This window comes from Oratosquilla oratoria, chromosome 7, assembly GCF_046742065.1.
Source record: "Oratosquilla oratoria isolate Oo_2021 chromosome 7, ASM4674206v1, whole genome shotgun sequence".
Classification (NCBI taxonomy): Eukaryota; Metazoa; Arthropoda; class Malacostraca; order Stomatopoda; family Squillidae; genus Oratosquilla; species Oratosquilla oratoria.
In genome coordinates, this window is record NC_134783.1 from 10,443,023 (window position 1) to 10,463,457 (window position 20,435).

The 20,435-nt window shown below is 39.8% G+C and overlaps 1 protein-coding gene across 4 annotated transcripts in view; it reads right to left on the bottom strand.

Annotated features, from left to right (window-relative positions):
* Ge-1 (Enhancer of mRNA-decapping protein 4 homolog Ge-1) overlaps positions 1-20,435 on the bottom strand; it is a 166,085-nt gene that overhangs the window by 118,700 nt on the left and 26,950 nt on the right. For 3 of the 4 annotated variants that reach the window (XM_076187801.1, XM_076187800.1, XM_076187798.1), the window contains exons 8-10: positions 8,091-8,289; positions 2,551-2,731; positions 2,339-2,356 (exon numbers count right to left, since the gene is read on the bottom strand). In XM_076187801.1, coding sequence (XP_076043916.1) covers positions 2,339-2,356; positions 2,551-2,731; positions 8,091-8,289 — 398 coding nt within the window. The remainder of the gene's footprint in view (positions 1-2,338; positions 2,357-2,550; positions 2,732-8,090; positions 8,290-20,435) is intronic. The other variant, XM_076187799.1, reaches the window with a different exon arrangement.

Sequence of the window (20,435 nt, forward strand, 5' to 3'; positions counted from 1 at the left end):
ACATTCTACCTCCACCTTCACTCCACCTTTTCCTGCCACATTTGCACCCAAGTATCTAAAACTATCCACTTCCTCCAGTCGCTCTCCCTTAATGCTCATTTCCAGTCTACTGCCACTTTCACCCCTTGTACATCTCATCACCTTACTTTTACCCACATTTATCTTTAGCTTTCTTCTATCACATACTCTCCCAAACTCTGTCACCAACTTCTTCAATCCCTCCTCTGATCCTGCCACAAGCGCAATGTCGTCTGCAAACAATAGCTGGCTCACCTCCCACTTTTCTCCATTTTCTTTAACCATCTCCAATCCCTGACCCACTACCCTTGCATTTACCTCTCGCACTATCCCATCCATGTATAAGTTGAACAGCCAGGGCGACATAACGCATCCTTGATGAAGTCCCACCTTTACCTCAAATCACTCACTCTCTCCATTTCCAATCCTGACACAAGCTCTACTACTCTCATAAAAACTCTTGACAGCTCCTAGAAGCTTTCCTCCTATCCCGTATATCTGCATAATCTCCCACAGTGCCTTCCTGTCTACCCTATCGTAAGCCTTTTCCAGATCCATAAAAGCCCAAAATACATCCTTCCCCTTTCCTATAGCTTTCTCACATATCTGTCTTACCACAAAGATCTGATCTACACAACCTCTACCTGTCCTAAATCCACACTGTTCCTCACCAATTACTCCTTATGTTCCTCTCCTAATCCTCTCAATCAAGATCCTCCCATAAGCCTTCCCAACTACACCTAACAAGCTAATCCCTCTGAAACTACTACATTCACACTTGTCCCCTTTTCCCTTGTAAAGTGGAACTATACAGGCACTCCTCCAGTCCTCCGGCACTCTACCCTCTCTCCAGCAAACATTAAATAACCTCACCAGCCTGTCCACCATCACTGTACCTCCCTTTTTCAGACATTCTGCATGGCATCCATCCAGACCAGGTGCCTTACCTGCTTTCATCATCTTAACAACTGCCTTCACTTCATCCTTCCTTATTTCTCCTCCATTTTCCTCACTCATCACTGTCATTTTCTTAGCATTTCCCACTGCAGCTATCTTTCCCTCCCTATCCTCCTTCACATTTAGCATCTCCCTAAAATATCCTGCCCATCTTCCCCTTACTGCCCTCTCTTCCATTATCATCTCTCCATCTGCACCTTTTATGCCTTCTCCAAATCCATAAAACCCAAAAAGTAATTCTTAACCTGTCCAAAACTTCCTAAAACATCTTCTTCACAACAAAAATTTGATCTACAGTCCCTCTTCCTTTCCTAAACCCACACGGCTCTTCCCCAATTACTCCCTCTGTTCCCCCTCCTAAATCTCTCAATAATCACTACTTACATCCTATTACTTTTAAACTGATCCCTATAACACTCAATTCATACTTGAGACCCCTTTTCTTTTGTATAGAGGAACTATACATGCATTGCTATAGTCCAATGGAACACTTTCCTCTATTAGGAACACTTTAAACTATCTCACAAGCCATTCCACTATAATTACCCCTCCCTTTCTTTACCATTTGATATGACAACCATCAAATCCCAGTGTCCATCCTCAGATGTCCAATTCTCTGACACTCTACAGTTTACCTTCACCTTGAATCCTCCATTCCCTACTACATGTGACCTAACTACATAAACTATCCTCTTCCTACCCTCTCTCCTTTAAGAAAAGGAAGGTGAGGAGCCTACACCAGGAAGTGTATAGCTGCAGTCAAAGCAGTCACCCTTGCCCTGTGCACTTGGACTGTTAGGGCAGGTAACAGTCACTGCTAGGAATTTGAGAGTGCAGGAATTGAACCCATGACTTGGAAGTTGTGAGACCAGCATGCCACCAGTGAACACTTGCTTCCAATTCACTGCCTCTCTCACCTCTTTGTACACCTCATCAACTTTTTACCTACACTTTCAACTTTCTCCTATAACATACCTTCCTGAGCTCTGTCACTGCCTTAGCCCTCCTCTGACCCAACCACAAACAATGTCATCATGAAACCACTGGCTCACTTCCTGATTTCCTCACGAATCATCTCCAATCCCTGACCTGTCACATATTTACCTACCTTAATACCCTCATCCATGCACACAGTGAACAGCTACAGAGACATTACAGAACTGTGGCACACTCCCACCTTCAATACCATCACATACTCATAATAAGCCTAACCACAGAGACAAACTGCTCCAGATGCAACCATCACACAAAAGACACTGGTCACCTCATCTTCTACCGCACCACCTTAGCCATACCCAGACACCAACACATTATTTCTTCCTTTAGTGACTTATTGGCCACATCAGTAGCTGTTGTCAGTTACCTGGGAGCTGTGGGTCACCTGCAAGAGAGACCTAGATGGAATGATTTACAAGTTGAGATTTTACTTTCACGTAAATGAATATGTGGCTATACTCCATATAGGTGCCCCCAAAATAATCCCCAAAGTACTGACTGCAGGTCACAATGCAGTAAATAACCCCATGGCCAGCCTTCTCCAACTTAGTTCCAGTGCCTGGGTGGGGGTTATCTTACCATGAATGGAATGTGTGTGGTCATGGTTGTGGTCATGCTTCCATCGTTTATAAGGCCTCCATTGTGCATCACTAATGGCCAAAGAGATGACTGGGTACTGTACTGCCAACTCTGACACAGACACCACACGGGCACCTTCCTCACTGCTTCCTTCCTGAGACACCTCCATTACATACATCATCTGTGGCAAAGAGGAACAGCATTATTAAAAGATAAACCTTACTGAAACTCAATAGGATTGTGAAAGAACAAAACTGGCCAACATAATGTGGTTTATTCAGGTTATTGTATAAAAATACATACATACATATACCAAGGGCTTTTTCCCCCTTACAAAGGAGGTAGCCAAAGTCAAAAGGCATAAATCCACTCCCACCCATTACATCTCCACACACTCCACTCCCATTCACCACACTTCTCCCCCTCTTTTCTTGGCTCCTCCTGGATGAAAAGTCATCCCTACATCCCACCCATTCACCTGGGTCTGAGGCAATGCAGCAAAACACAGCACATTCATAGCAAGGATGTTTTATTTAATTGGTGATCCTCCCCCTCCATCCCCTCATGCAGAATAAGAGATGGGGAGAGCATCAAAATATCATTCACACTTACTTCCTAATCCTTCCCATCCCCCAACCACTCCCTTCCATGCATCACTGCATCATACATACACAATCACCATTCTCTACTCAGCCCTATCTTCTGTTCTCTCCCTCCCTTCCTCAACAGACATCCCCCTCTTCCCCAATACCCCTTTCACCCCATCCATCTCATCCTTGGTTGCCCCCTCATATTCACTCCATCCACCTCTACCTTCCACACTTCTTTTTAGTTTCTTCATTCATTCTTTCCATGTGACCAGAAGACCATCCCAATACTCGTTTGTCAACCCTATCTCCCAACTCCTTTTCCACCCCTACTCTCCTCCTCACCTCGTTTCTCACCTTATCCAGCCTAGTAACCCCTACCATATTTCTCAGACATTTCATCTCAAACACATAATCTAATATCCCCCCACTCTCCAAAACTCTTCCTACTTTTCTCTTTGTTACCACTATAAAGTCCACTGTAAGGGGCACCATCCTAGCCTTCTGAAAGGGAGGAGTTTGTGACATTAAACCAAATAAAAATCAATCAATACCACTATATAATCCTTTAAAGCCCTATCTACCACCCTTCCATCCACCACCCTCTCCCATGTGTACTTATGTTTGACTTTCTTCATAAACACTGTATTTGCTATCAACTCAAGACACATTACCATCATCTCTCCAGCACAATTTTTTTCCTGAAACTCTGCACTTACCAACCACTCCATCTATTAGTTCATTTCCTACCCTAGCATTAAGATCTCCCAATACCAATACATGGACATTTCTCCCTAAACCCTCTATGCACTCATTCAAATCTATCCAAAAAGCCTCCCTTTCCTCTACACTTTATCACTACCAGGTCCATATGCACTTACAAAAATCCACATCTCCCTTCTCAGTTTCACCTTTATCCACATTAACCTTGAAGACACTTCCTTCCACTCCACCACACGTTTACCTATTTCTTCACTTACTAGTATAGCCACCCCTTCTCTCCCTCATCCTCTCTTCACTCCTGACACCCTCCCAACTACACTTCCAAACTCTCCCCTCCCTTTCAACTTAGTTTCACTCATACCAAAACATCCATTTTTCTTCTCATAAACATACTGCCTCTCTCTTCCTTTTTACTCTCATCTGTACTACATCCACACACATTAAAAGAGCCAAATTTGGGGTTGTCATTGGAAAACTCCTCCCAGACCCTCTTATGCCTTTACTTTTGTTTTAGGAATGACCCCTATGGGGCTACAGAGAGTAGGATGCCCAGTCCTATCCCCAGCCCATTTTTGTTGCCTTTTATGACTGAAGTGGAAACACTTGGTGGCAGTATTCTTTTCCCCTACCACAGGGTTTGGAAAAAAATATATATATATATTCAGAAAAATGGTACAGGACAGTATCAAGAGTGGGGAGGGACAGTCTCTGTATAATACAGTATCACCATTTCTCTATGAATAAAGATTTTCTCTATCACAAACAAAATGATGTGTGGCTCTGCCCCACACAGACCCTGAAGTATGTTACTGAGCAGCTTTTAACCCCACAATAACATGCAGCCAATACCCTTGACAGTGATATATACATCAATTATTGATATATATCACAGCATCTGATTTATATGGTATTATTTATCAGCATCTGAATTGTTCTATCATCACATCTGAATACTATTTCAATTCATATTTTCTGCCAATATTTGCAAAATGGGTAAAAGTAGGGTGATGAGATGTAAAAGGGGAGAGGATGGCAGCAAATTGGAAGCGAGTATTAAGGGAGACTGGAGAAAGTGGATAGCTTTCAATACTTGGGGCAAATGTGGAGGGAAAGGGAGGTGTGGAGGTGGAGGTAGAATGTAGATTGAGAGAAGCAAGTAAATGCCTTGGGGATTTAAAGGTGTAATGAGAAATAGACATTTGTGAATGGATACTAAGAGGAGATTGTATGAAAGTGTGATTGTGCTGAAAGCACTATATGGGATAGAAAGATGGAATATAAAAAGAGAAAAATTTTAAATGTATTTGAGAAGAAATGTCTAAGTAGTATGGTAGAGGTTACTAAACTGTTTAGAGTGAAAAACGAGGTGAGGAAGACAGCGAGGATGGAGAGGGAGTTGGGAGATTGGGTTGATGAAAGAGTATTGGTGTGGTTTGGACACATGGAAAGAATGAGTGAAGATTAGTAAAAGAGGTGTAGAAAGCAAAGGTGGAGGAAGTGAACATAAGGGTGGTGACCAAGGATGAGAGGGATGGATGGAGTAAAAGGGATGTTGGGAAACAAAAGGGGTCTGTTGAGGAAGGGAGAAGACAGAAGATAGGGGTGAGTGGAGAATGGTCATGTATGGATGATGCTGTGATAAATGGAAAGGAGTGGATGGGGGATGGGGGTTAGGGAGTATGTTTGAATATTTTGACACAGCCCAAAAGGATTTCTATCTGTCTTCACTTTTTCTGCATGAGGGGACAGAGGGGGGTCGCCAATTAGATGAAGCAGCTTTATTGTGGATTTACTTAGTGCATTGCTTATGACCCAGCACAGTGGGTGGGATACCGAGATTGCCTGTCATCCAGGAGCCAAGAAAAGAGGAAGAAGTGGTGAATAGGAGTGAAGTATGTGGGGATGAAATTGATGCGAGTGGATTTACGGGTCTGAATTTGGCTACCTCCCTTGTAAGGGTGAGAATGCCCTTGGTATATGTATGTATTTATAAATATACTAAAGGCTTTTCCCCTTTACAAGGGAAGTAGCCAAACAACAAAGGCATAAAAACCACTCCCACCCATTCTATCCCCCAAATACCCTATTCCCATCCACCTCCTTCCCCCCCCTCTTATCTTGGCACCTCCTGGATGATGGGTAATCCCTGCATCATGTCCACTGCCTGGGGTCAGAAGCAGTGTTGCAAGACACAGCACATCCATAGCAAGGCCACTTCATTAAATCGGCGACACCCCCTCCCTTTTTGTCCCCTCATGCAGAAAAGATGGGGAGAAATCCGTTTGGGCTGCATCAATTTACTTCTTACACATACTCCCTCATGCCCCATACCCCACCCACTTCCCCTCATGCATCACAGCCTCATCCATACACAACCATTCTCCATTCACCCCTATCTTCCGTCTTCTCCCATCCTTCCTTAACAGACTTTTCCCTCTTTCCCAATTACCCTTTTAGCCCATCCATCCATCTCATCCTTGGTTGCCACCCTCATGTTCACTCCTTCCACCTCTACCTTCCACACCTCTTCTACTAGTCTTTTTTCATTCATTCTTTCCATGTGTCCAAACCATCCCAATACTCATCAACCCTATCCCCCAACTCCCTTTCCACCCCTGTTCTCCTCCTCATTTCTTATCTAGCCTAGTAACCCCTATCATACTTCTCAGGCATTTCATCTCAAACACATTCAAACTCTTCCTCTCTTATGTTCCATGTTTCTGCCACATACAGTGCTGTTGGCACAATCACTCCTTCATATAATCCATTCCCATCTGTCTATTTCTCATTACACTTTTTAATACCCTAAGGCACTTGCTTCTCTCAATCTACATTCTACCTCCATCTCCACTCCTCCCTTTTCTACCACATTCGCACCCAAGTATCTACAACTATCCACTTCCTCCAGTTTCTTAATACTCACTTCCAGTCTACTGCCACTTTTTCCCCTTGTACATCTCATCAACTTACTTTTGCCCATATTTATTTCAATTTCCTTCTTTCACACACCTTCCCAAACACTATCACTAACTTCCTCAATCCATCCTCTGATCCTGCTAAGTGCAGTGTCATCAGCAAACAACAACTGGCTTATCTCCCACTTTTCTCCATTTTCTTTAACCATCTCCAACCCCTGACCCACTACCCTTGCATTTACCTCTCGCACCACCCCATCCATGTATAAATTGAACAGCCAAGGCGACATAACACATCCCTGACGAAGTCCCACCTTTACCTCAAACCACTCACTCTCTCCATTTCTAATCCTAACACAAGCTCTACTACTCTCCTAAAAACTCTTGACTGCTCTTTAAAGCTTTCCTCCTAGCCCATACATCTGCAATACCTCCCACAGTGCCTTCCTGTCTACCTTGTCATAAGCTTTTTCCAGATAAAAAAAATCCAAAATATCCTTACCTTTTCCTAAAGCTTTCTCACATATCTGTCTTACAACAAAAATCTGATCTATGCAACCCTTACCTGTCCTAAACCCGCACTGTTCCTCACCAAATTACTCCCTCTCTTCCTCCCCTATTCTTCTCAAGCAAGACCATCCCAAAGCCTTCCCAACTACACTTAACAACCTGATCCCTCTGAAACTACTACACTCACACTTCTCCCCTTTTCCTTTGTAAAGTGGAACTATACAGGCACTCCTCCAGTCCTCTGGCACTCTACCCTCTCATAAACAAACATTAAATAACCTCACCAGCCAGTCCACCATAACTGTTCCTCCTTTTTTCAGACATTCTGCATGACATCCAAGCAACCCAGGTGCATTACCTGCTCTCATCATCTTAACAACTCCCTTCACTTCATCTTTCCTTATTTCTCCTCCATTTTCCTCACTCATCACAGTCATTTTCTTAGTGCTTCCACTGCAACTACCTTTCCCTCCCTATCCTCCTTCACATTTAACAACTCCCTAAAATACTCTGCCCATCTTCCTCTTACTGCCTTCTCTTCCATTGTCATCTCTCCATCTGCACTTTTTACCTTTTCTTCTCTATTTGATTTGCCTCCTCTTCCTCTCTTAATTTCTTTCCAAAACATCTTTTTATTACTTTCAAAATTTTCTGTCATACTCTTTGCCTCCTTTATCTTATGCTTTACTTCTCTTCTCTTTTCTTTGTACCTCTCATATGATTCTATCATCCTATTTTGTAACCAATCTATATTAACTATATGAAACAGGAAAAAATAAAAATACATGTTCAATATCTGACTCACCCGTCTATCCAAATCTGACAGCACAATGAAAGATGATGTTGGGTCTATGGCAGCCTTAAGGGTGAGGGGTTTGCTGGGAGCATAGTGAGGAACTTGGTGAAACCTTAGGACTTGATAGCAGTCCCATGATTCACATGACCAAACTTTAAGCTCAGCATTATTTTCAGCACCTGTTACAGCATACTTCCAGAATTGCACACTGTAAAAAAAAAAATTAAATTAAATTAATAACTGATAAAAGAAGTTGTCATACAAACTAAACTGAGTTTTTTTTTATCACTTGTAGGGGAGGAAAAGCCCTTGGTACATGTTTGTACAATATCACTAGGTTGAGGAGATAAACTTAAGAGGGTTTATTCCTTCCAGTACATGGGCTAAAAGGGAGAAGCCCTTAGTATACAGATAGACAAGACAGACTGGGGCTATCACTTTACCACAATTTTTTTTAGTATCAATGATGTAAATAACCTACATTGCCCATCACAGCAACAAAATAGCAGCCAAAAATACACAAATATATTTGACAAACTAGAGCCATGACTGAGGCAAAAAACTGTCAGCTTCCCCTCAGATATAATCACTGACATTTCTTACCACTGACCACCATGAATCAACAAAGCATCCAACAGTCAAATCAAATGGTTAACTTCTACCATTGACAAAAAACTCTAAAATATAATGAAGCAGCTCTGGTTGTCAAATCCTGCTATGGAAGTGATTGTCTTGCTGCATTACTTCTAACCCAAGTAATGTGGCAGGGAACAGGGATGAGCCTTTAGCCATGAAGTACAAAGATGGCAGGGACATTGAATGGAGTTTTGGTTGGGTGTGGGACAGATGCAGAATGGGTGTATGCATTGACTACCACCCCCTTTATGATGAGGAAAAAGCCTTCTGGTGTGTGTATTTACCTAGTTGTATCTTAGGGCAGGGGAGCTACAATCGTGGTGTCCTGTCTCTGTATCTCGCCATGTCTAATTTGCTCTTAAATTCTTGTATTGTTTTTACATACACTATTGATTTGTCAAGTATGTTCCATACATCCACCACTCTATGGGGATTTTTTTTTTTTTTTTTGTCTCTTCCATTACTGTCCTTTTTGAGTTTCTTTCCATTTCCTCTTATGTTTCTCTTGTCCCAATTTAGTAAGCTGTCTCTATCAAGGATTTCTACACCTTTCATAATTCTGTAGATGGTCAACAAGTCACCTCTTTCTCTCCTTTGTTCCTGAGTCAGTAGTTCTAGTTTTGACAATCTTTCTTCATGTGACATTTTTGATAGGTTGGAGCCATCTTCATGGTTGTTCTCTGGATTCTCTCATTTTTTTTTTTTTTTTTTTTTAATTCTTTTTAGTACTGGGTGACCATAGTGTTGCTGCATACTTCAATTTGGGCCTTATCAGTGTGACTAATATTTTCTTTACCATTTCTTCATCCACTTAAGTATAAGCCACTTTTATTGATCTTAGCAAGTTATAGGTTTTGCCGACAATTTTGTTTACATGCTTGTCTGGGGACCTATCTTTTGTGAGGATCACTCCTAGGTCTTTTTCAGATTCCAGTTTCGTTACTTCTTTTTCACCAATTTTATATTATCTTGATATAAATATTTTCTTTTTACTTTTTCCAAATCCCATTATGTTACATTTCTTTACATTATAGTCCACTTCCCACTTCTGACTCCATTCCCAGACCCTGTTCAGATCTCTGTAGTGAGTCACAGTCTGTTTCAGTACTCACTTTCTTTAACAATTTTGCATCATCTGCAAAGAAGTTCATGTAACATTCCACACCTTTGTCCATGTCATTTACATAGCAAACCTTATTGGAGCCAATATTGATCCTTGTGGAACTCCACTAATTCCCTCCTCCCAAGTAGAACTCTCATCTCTCAGTACTACTCTCATTTTTCTTCCATGCAAAAAGTCCTCCATCCATTTCAGTAGTTTTCTTTGTATCCTATGGTTTCCAGTTTTCTTAATAGTTTTTTGTGAGAGACTTCATCAAAAGTTTGTAGATCTAAGAAAGCACAATCAGCCCATCCGTCCCTTTCTTGGATTATGTCTAAAGTAAAAACAGATCAAATTTGTGGTACATGATCTTAGCAAATTGTAGGTTTCTCTGACTATTTTGTTAATATGCTTGTCACTAACTAGTGACATGTTTTTGTTAATTACTCCTAGGTCCTTTTCAGAGCTAACTTTTTTAACTTCCTTTGTACCAATTTTGCCCTGATATTCTATTTTTACTTTTTCCAAACTCCATTATACTATATTTCTTGATCTTGAAGTTCACTTCCCATATTTGGCTCCATTCCCCGAAGTAGTCCAGGTCTCTCTGTAGTGATCCAGTCTTTTTCTGTGCTTACTTTCTTTAGCAGTTATGCATTATCTGCAAAGAAGTTCATATAACATTCTACATCTTCATCCATGTCATTTATATGGCAAACATTATCGGAGCTAATACAGAACCTTGTGGGACTCCACTTATCATTTCTTCCCAGGTTGAGTTTTTGTCTCTAAATACCACCCTTGTTTTCCTCTCATTCAAGAAATCTTCCATCCATTTCGATAACTTTCCTTGTACACCTATTATTTTTATTTTCTTTTTTAGTAGCTTTTTGTGTTGTATTTTATCAAATGCCTTTTGTAAATCTAGGAAAGCACAATCACCCCATCCACCCCTTTCTTGCATTATTTCTATTAGCATAGAGTAAAAACAAATCCATCCATCTCCATCTCATGCATCACAGCATCATCCGTACAAAACCATTCTCCATTCACCCCTATTTTCCATCCTCTCAAATCCATCTCATCCTAGTTTGCCCCCTCATGTTCACTACTTCTATCTCTGCCCTTCACACCTCTTTTACTAGTCTTTCTTCACTCATTCTTTACATGTCTCCAAACAATCCCAAAACTTTTTCATCAACCCTATCTCCCAACTCCCTTTCCACCCCCACTCTCCTCCTCACCTCCTCATTTCTTACTCTATCCAGCCTAGTAACCCCTATCATACTTCTCAGGCATTTCATCTCAAACACATTCAAACTCCTCTCTTATGTTTCATGTTTCTCCCCCCTTACAGTAATGTCAGCACAATCACTCCTTCATACAATCTCCTCTTAGCATCCATTCCCAAATCTATTTCAAATCTATACACTTTCTAATCCCTCAAGGCATTTACTCGCTTCTCTCAATCTACATTCTACCTCCACCACCACTCCTCCCTTTCCCACCACATTCACACCCAAGTATCTAAAACTATCCACTTCCTCCAGTCTCTCTCCCTTAATACTCACTTCCAGTCTACTGCCACTTTCTCCCCTTGTACATCTCATCACCTTACTTTTACCCACATTTATCTTCAACTTCTTTCGCACACCTTCCCAAACTCTGTCACTAATTTCTTCAATCCCTACTACAAGTGCAGTGTGGTCAGCAAAGAACAACTGGCTTATCTCCCACTCTTCTTCATTTTCTTTAATCATCTCTGATCCCTGTCCCACTACCCTTGCATTTACCTCTCGCACCACCCCATCCTTGTAAAAATTGAACAGCGAGGACGACATAAAACATCCTTGACGAAGTCCGACCTTTACCTCAAATCACTCACTTTCTCCATTTCTAACACATGTTCTACTACTCTTCTAAAAACTCTTGACTGCTTTTAACATCTTTCCTTCTAGCCCATACATTTGCAATACCTCCCACAGTACCTTCCTCTCTACCCTGTCATAAGCCTTTTCCAGATCCATAAAAGCCAAAAAAAAACATCCTTACCTTTTTGCTATAGCTTTCTCACCTATCTGTCTTACCACAAAAACATGATCTATGCAACCCTTACCGGTCCTAAACCCATACTGTTCCTCACCAATTACTCCCTCTCTTCCTCTCCTAATCCTCTCAAGCAAGACCCTTCAATAAGCATTCCTAACTACATTTAACAACCTGATCCCTCTGAAACTACTACTACTCACACTTGTCCCCTTTTCTCTTGTAAAGTGGAACTACACAGGCACTCCTCCAGTCCTCTGGCACTTTACCCTCTCTTAAACAAATATTAAATAACCTCACCATCCGGTCCACCATCACTGTGCCTCCTTTTTTCAGACATTCTACATGACATCCATCCAGACCAGGTGCCTTACCTGCTCATCATCTTAACAACTGCCTTCACTTCATCTTTCCTTATTTCTCTATTTTCTTCATTCATCACTCTCATTTTCTTAGCACTTCCCACAGCAACTATCTTTCCCTCCCTATCCTCCTTCACATTTAACAACTCCCTAAAATACTCTGCCCATCTTCCTCTTACTGCCTTCTCTTCCATTATCATATCTCCATCTGCACCTTTTACCTTTTCTTCTCTACTTGATTTGCCTCCTCTTCCTCTCTTAATTTCTTTCTAAAACATCTTTTTATTACTTTCAAAATTTTCCATCATACTCTTCCCCATTTCACATCTGCTCTCCTCTTTGCCTCCTTTAATTTGTGCTTTACTTCCCTTCTCTTTTCTTTGTACCTCTCATATGATTCCCTTGTCCTATTTTGTAACCCATCTATGAAAGCCTGCTTCTTCTCTTCTACACCCTTCTTTTCTTCCTCATCCTACCACTCACTACCCTTCCTTCTATTTCCTCCTGTCCTCCTTGTTCCATACACCATCTTTGCACACCTTATGACTCCCTCCTTGAATTATCCCCATTCCTTGTCCACTCCTAGTTCTACTCTATCCTTCACTCCCTCCCACTCCTCTCTCAGCTTCTTCTTGTACTCCTCCTTTTCTTTCTCATTTAAGCAGTTCACTCTTAGTAACCCTCTACCTTCTGCCCTTTTCCTCTTTCTCCACCTATCCTCCACTCTCAACTTACCTTCCACCAGAAAATGATCTGATATTCCCCCACTCTCTCCTCTTAGAACATGTGCATCCTTAACTCTTCCTTCTATACTCCTGGTTACCACTATATAGTCCATTAATGCTCTATCTACCACCCTTCCATCCACTACCCTCTTCCATGTGCACTCATGCTTGACTTTCTTCATAAACACTGTTTGCTATCATCAACTCTCTTTCAAGATACATCTCCACCATCAACTCTCCACTATGATTTTTTCCTGGAACTCCATACTTCCCAATCACTGTCTATTTGTTCATTTCCTACCCTAGCATTAAGGTCTTTCAGTACAATTAGTGACATTTCTCCCTAATCCCTCCATGCACTCATTTAAATCCATCCAAAAAGCCCCCCTTTCCTCTACACACTTCTCACTACCAGGTCCACATGCACTTACAAAAATCCACATCTCCCTTCTCAGTTTCACCTTCATCCATATTGACCTTGAAGAAACCTCTTTCCACTACACTACACACTTACCTATCTCTTCACTTACTAGTATAGCCACCCCTTCTCTCCCTCGTCCTCTCTTCACTCCTGAGAACCTTCCAACTACACTCCCAAGTTCATACTTGCCCCTCCCTTTCAACTCAGTTTCACTCAATGTCAACACATCCATCCTTTTTCTCACAAACATACTGCCTATCTCTTCCCTTTTACTCTCATCTGCACCACATCCATACATATTAAAAGACCCAAACCTTAGGGAACTGGTTGGAGAACTCCTAGACCCTCTTATGCCTTTACATTTTTTAGGAATGTCCCCTTTGGGGCTAGAGTTAGCAGGATTCCTAGTCCTATCCCCATCCCATTTTTTTGTCACCTCGTACAACTCAAGTGGGAATATATATATATATATATATATTAATGGAATGGGTAAGAGTGATTTTATGCCTTTGTTTTTGGCTACATCCCTTGTAAGGGGGAAAAAGCTTTTGGTATATGTATGTGTGTATTTACCTTGCTGTGGATGTGCTGTTGAATGTGCTGTGTCTTGCAACACTGCTTCTGACCCTTGCTGTGGATGTGCTGTGTCTTGCGACACTGCTTCTGACCCAGGGCAGTGGACAAGGTGCAGGGATGACCCGTCATCCGGGAGGTGCTCAGATAAGAGGGAGGGTGGAGGGGTGTGGAGTGTATTCTGGGATGGAATGGGTGGAAATGATTTTATGCCTTTCCCTTTTTGGCTACCTCCCTTATAAGTGGAAAAAAGCCTTGGTATATGTATGTATTTACCTAGTTGTATTTACATACATATACCAAAGGCTTTTTTCCAACTTACATGAGAGGTATTCAAAAGACAAAGGCATAAATACTCCCACCTATTCCATCCCCTACATACTCCACTCCCCTCTACCCTCCTTATCTTGGCAGCTCATGAATGACAGGTCATCCCTGCATCTTGTCCACTACCCTGGGTCAGAAGCAATGTTGCAAGACACAGCACATCCGTAGCAAGGCCTCTTTATTAATTCGGCAACCCCCTCCCCTCTCCGTCCCTTCATGCAGAAAAGGAGAAGACGGGGAGAAATCCCTTTGGGCTGCGTCAATTTATTTCTCATACATTCCCCCACCCCCATCTCCCACCCACTCCCCCTCATGATTCACAGCATCATCCATAGACAACTCTTCTCCATTGTATTTACCTAGTTGTATTTTACGGGAAGAGAGCTATGCTCATAGTGACACGCTTTTGTATCTTTCAGCATCCAGTTTGATCTTAAATTCTTATATAGTTTTTGCACTCACTATTTCCTCATTCAGTTTGTTCCAGATATCTATCCCTCTGTGTGGGAAGCTATTCTTTTTCAATTCTCTTCTGTAACTATACTTTTTAAGTTTCTTTTCGTGTCCTCGTTTTTCTTTTATCCCATTTTAGTAAGTCATCTATACTAAGGACTTCCATCCCTTTCATAATTCTGTAGATGGTTAGCAGTTCTCCTCTTTCTCTTCTTTGTTCCAGGGTTGGTAGTTCCAGCTTGTCCAATCTTAGTTTATATATCAATTTGGAGAGTGTTGGTGCCATATATGTCATTGCTCTTAGAATTCTTTCTATTTTATGTTCTTTTAAGTACTAGGTGTCCATAGTGCCACAGCGTATTCCAATTTTGGTCTTATCAATGTAACTAATATTTTCTATACCATTTCTTCATCCATGCTGTCAAAGGCCACTTTCATTGATCTTAATAAATTGAAAGTGTCTCTGACTAATTTGTTGATATGTTTGGTGCCATGTCATAGGTGATAGTTACTCATAGGTCCCTTTCCAAGTTGACTTTTTTAATTTCCTTTGCACCAATTTTGTATTGTCCCGATATTCTATTTTTGCTTTTTCCAAATTCCAACTAGGTAAATACAATCTCCTTTTAGCATCCATTCCCAAATATCTATTTCTCATTACACTTTTTAATATCCCAAGGCATTTAGTTGCTTCTCTCAATCTACATTCTACCTCCACCTACACTCCACCTTTTCCTGCCACATTCACACGCAAGTATCTACAACTATTCACTTCCTCCAGTCTCTCTCCTTTTATACTCACTTCTAGCCTGCTGCCACTTTCTCCCCTTGTACATTTCATCACCTTACTTTTACCCACATTTATCTTCAATTTCCTTCTTTCACACACCTTCCCAAACTCTGCCACTAACTTCCTCAATCCCTTCTCTGATCCTGCTACAAGTGCAGTGTGGTCAGCAAACAACAACAACTGGCTTACCTCCCACTTTTCTCCATTTTCTTTAACCATTTCCAATCCCTGACCCACTACCCTTGCATTCACCTCTCGCACCACCCCATCCATGTATTAATTGAACAGCCAGGTCAACATAAAACATCCCAGATGAAGTCCCACCCTTACCTCAAATCACTCTCTCTCTCCATTTCTAATCCTAACACAAGCTCTACTACTTTCTCATAAACTCTTGACTGCTCTTAACAGCTTTCCTCCTAGCCCATATATCTGCAGTACCTCCCACAGTACCTTCCTGTCTACCCTGTCATTAAGCCTTTTCCAGATCCATAAAAGCCCAAAAAACATCCTTACCTTTTCCTATAGCTTTCTCATATATCTGTCTTACCACAAAAATCTGATCTACACAACCCCTAACTGTCCTAAACCCACAATGTTCCTCACCAATTACTCTCCTAATCCTCTCAAGCAAGATCCTCCCATAAGCCTTCCCAACTACATTTAACAAGCTGATCCCTCTCAAACTACTACACTCACACTTGTCCCCTTTTCCCTTGTAAAGTGGAACTATACAGGCACTTCTCCAGTCCTCCGGCACTCTACCCTCTCATAAACAAACATTAAATAACCTCACCAGCCAGTCTACCATTACTGTACCTCCTTTTTTCAGCCAATCTGCATGGCATTCATCCAACCCAGGTGCCTTACCTGCTTTCATCATCTTAACACCTGCTTTCACTTCATCTTTCCTTATTTCTCCTCCATTTTCCTCACTCATTACAGTCATTTTCTTAGCTCTTCACACTGCAACTATCTTTCCCTCCCTATCCTCCTCCACATTTAGCAACTCCCTAAAATACTCTGCCCACCTTCCTCTCACTGCCTTCTCTTCCATTATCATCTCTCCATCTACACCTTTTACCTTTTCTTCTCTACTTGATTCACCTCCTCTTCCTCTTTTTATTACTTTCAAAATTTTCTGTCATACTCTGACCCCATTTCACATCTGCTCTCCTCTTTGCCTCCTTTATCTTACGCTTTACTTCTCTTTACTTTGTAACTCTCATAAGATTCCCTCGTCCTGATTTGTAACCAATCTATGAAAGCCTACTTTTCTCCTACATCCTTCTTTGCTTTCTCATCCCACCACTCACTTCCCTTCCTTCTATTTCCTCCTGTAAAGGCATTTACGTATATGGCAAACATTATCAGAGCCAATACAGAGCCTTGTGGGACTCCACCTATCATTTTTTTCCAATCTGAGTTCTTCTCTCTGAGTACCACCCACATTTTTCTTCCATTCAAGAAAACTTTCATCCATTCCAATAACTTTCCTTGTATTCCACCTATTGTTTCAATTTTTCTTATTAGCTTTTTGTGTGGTACTTTGTCAAATGCCTTTTGTAAACCTAAGAAGGCACAATCTGTCCATCCATCCCTTTCTTGAATTATTTCTATTAGTCTCAAGTAAAAGCATATTAAGTTTGTGGCGCATCATCTTCCACATCTAAATCCAAATTGTTTTTTATTTAGTATTTTGTTCTCTTTGAAGTGTTCCATTTACTTTTGATAACTTATTCACATATTTTTGCTATTGTACTTGTAAGGGAGACTAGTTTACAGCTGGCTGGATTTTCTTTGTCCCCTCCTTTGTATATTAGTACAATATTTGCATTTTTCCAATCTTGGGGTATTTTTCCTTCTTTGAGTGAGAAATCAATTATATTGCGTATTTGTCCATTAGTTCATCTATACATTCTTTCAATATCCAATTTGCAATTCCATCCAGCCCGTGTGACTTTCTGACATCAAGAATTTTTTATCTGTTCCCTTATTTCTTTCTATGACTTATTTCTTTCATTGCAGGGATCTTTCTCTCTGTTCTTCCCCCCAATTTTGTGAGCTTTCAATTGTGAATACAGATTTAAAATGTTTGATCATAATTTCAGCTATTTCTACATTATCTATATATTCTTTATTTCCTTCATGCAGTTTCATTATATCATGTTGGTCTTTTAGTTTGTCATTTACATAACTATAGAATAGTTTACAGTGGTCCTTGCATTTTTTTATTATGTCTTTTTCATAGTTTCTTTTTTCTTCCCTGTGTATTTTTACATATTCGTTTCTTAGTTTGATGTACGTCTGCCTTTTTTTTGTCTTTTTTCCAGGCTTTGTCTCTTCTATCTTTAGTTTCACTACACTTTTTGTTATAACAATTTATGTATACCCTTTTTTGTTTCTTCTTTGGTACATATTTATCTGTTCCCTCCTTGTATTTTTCTTTTAATATGTTCCCCTTCTCTTCCATCTTTGTTTCTTTATCTAAACAAAGATGGAAGAGAAATGGAACATATGTGTATGTGTGTATATATATGTATATATATATATATATATGTATATATATATATATATATATATATATATATATATATGTGTGTGTGTATTTACCTAGTTGTATTTTACAGGAAGGGGAGCTATGCTTGTGGAGTCCCGTCTTCATATCTCATTTTATCTAAACTATTTTTAAATTCATGCATTGTTTTTGCACACACCACTTTCTCATCTAACTTGTTCCAAATGTCTATTACTCTGTGAGGAAAGCTATTCTTTTTCAGATCTCTTCTATAGCTTTCTTGATTTTCTTTCCGTGTCCTCTTGTATGTCTGTCATCCCATTTTATTAGATCCTCTTTATCAATAATTTCTATGCCTTTCATGATTCTGTAAATAGCTATCAAATCTCCTCTCTTCTCTGCTCTAGTGTCTGTAGCTAAAGTTTTGCTAGTCTCTCTTCATAAAATAGTTTTGAGTGTTGGTGCCAATTTTGTAATTGCTCTTTGTATTCTTTCAACTTTTGTTATACATTTCTTTGTATTTGGTGACCACATCGTTGCTGCATATTCCAATCTTGGTCTTATCAGGGTGATTAGAATTTTCTTCACCATATCTTCATCCAGGTATGTAAATACCAATTTGATTGTTCCTATTAAATTATAAGTTTCTCCAAAAATCTTATTTATATGTTTCTCAGGTGACATATTATTCATAATAATGATTCCCAGGTCCTTCTCATTTTCTACTTTTTTTATTCCTTCTTCTCCCATTTTATATGATCCTGTTATTCTTTTTTTTTGCTTTTTCCAAATTCCATTATACTACACTTTTTGGTATTGAACTCCATCTCCAACTTCCTACTCCATTCCCATAATTTATTGAGATCACTTTGTAGTGACTCACAATCTTCTTCCATGTTCATTTTTTTTAACAGTTTTGCGTCATCTGCAAAGAAGCTCATGTAACTTTCAATTTCTTTGTCCATATCATTAATATATATAGCAAACATTATTGGGGCCAGAACTGTTCCTTGGGGAACACCGCTTATTACTTCATCCCAGTTAGAGTGTTTGTCTCTTATCACTACTCTCATTTTTTTTTCGTGCAAAAAGTCTTCCATCCATTTAAGCAGTTTGCCCTGTATTCCTCCTTCAGTTTCTAATTTCTTAAGTAACTTCTTATGTGGTACTTTGTCAAAAGCTTTTTTTAGGTCTAGAAATGCACAATCAGCCCATCCATCTCTTTCTTGTATTATATCTATTAGCCTTGAATAGAAACATATTAAATTGGTAACGCATGATCGTCCTTGGCTGAATCCAAATTGCCTTGGATTTAGTATGTCGTTTTTTTTCTAAATACTCTACCCATCTACTTTTGATAATTCTTTCACATATTTTTGCTATTGTACTTGTTAGGGAGACTGGTCTATAGTTTGTAGGGTCCTTTTTATTTTCTCCTTTGTATATAGGTACTATATTTGCTCTTTTCCAATCTTTTGGAGCTTTTCCTTCTTTCAAGGAACTGTTTATTATGCTTTGTATTTTGTCTGCCAGTTCATTCTTGCATTCTTTCAAAATCCAGTTTGCTATTTCATCTGGTCCATGCAATTTTCTGACATCAAGATTACTCAAGTGTTTTATTATTTCATTCTTTGTTACTTCTATTTATTTCATAGGGGGGACTTTCTCTTCCCATTCGATCTCTCCAGGTTGTATGTTCTCCCTTGTAAACACCGATTTAAAATGCTTGTTCATAATTTCTGCCATTTCCATTTCCTCTGTGTATTCAACTCCTCCTTGTAGTAATTTCTCTAATTCTTGTTTGTTTTTCAGTTTGTTATTCACAAATCTGTAAAATAGTTTTGGTTGATCTTCACATTTTTCTATGACATCTTTTTCATATTTTCTTTTTTCATCTCTGCACACTTGTACATATTCATTTCTATAACTAGTATATATTTTCCGTTTTTCAGGTCTTTTGTTTTTCTTCCATTTGGTCCAAGCTTTATCTCTTTTGTCTTTCAACTCCTTACAACTTTTGTTGTGCCAGCACTTTACATATGCTTTTTCTTGATTTTGTCTTGGGACATACTTTTCCACTCCTTTTTTTATAAATTTTTGTCAAAATATTCCATTTCTCTTCTACTGTTGTATCTTCTTTGTGTATTCTTTCCCAGTTTTCATTTTGAAAGAATTCTCTTATTCTATCAAAATTTGTTTTTTCATACATTTATCTTCCTTTTCTATATTGTTCATTTCTTTTCATGCATTTTTCCTCATTTAGTTCTAGTTCTAGTTCTATCAATATGTGGTCACTTTTACTTATTGGTGCCTGGTATTCTATCTTTTCCACTATTTCAGGTTCTGATGTGATTATTAGGTCTAGTCTTGATGGTTCTTCATTTCTATACCTAGTGTTCTC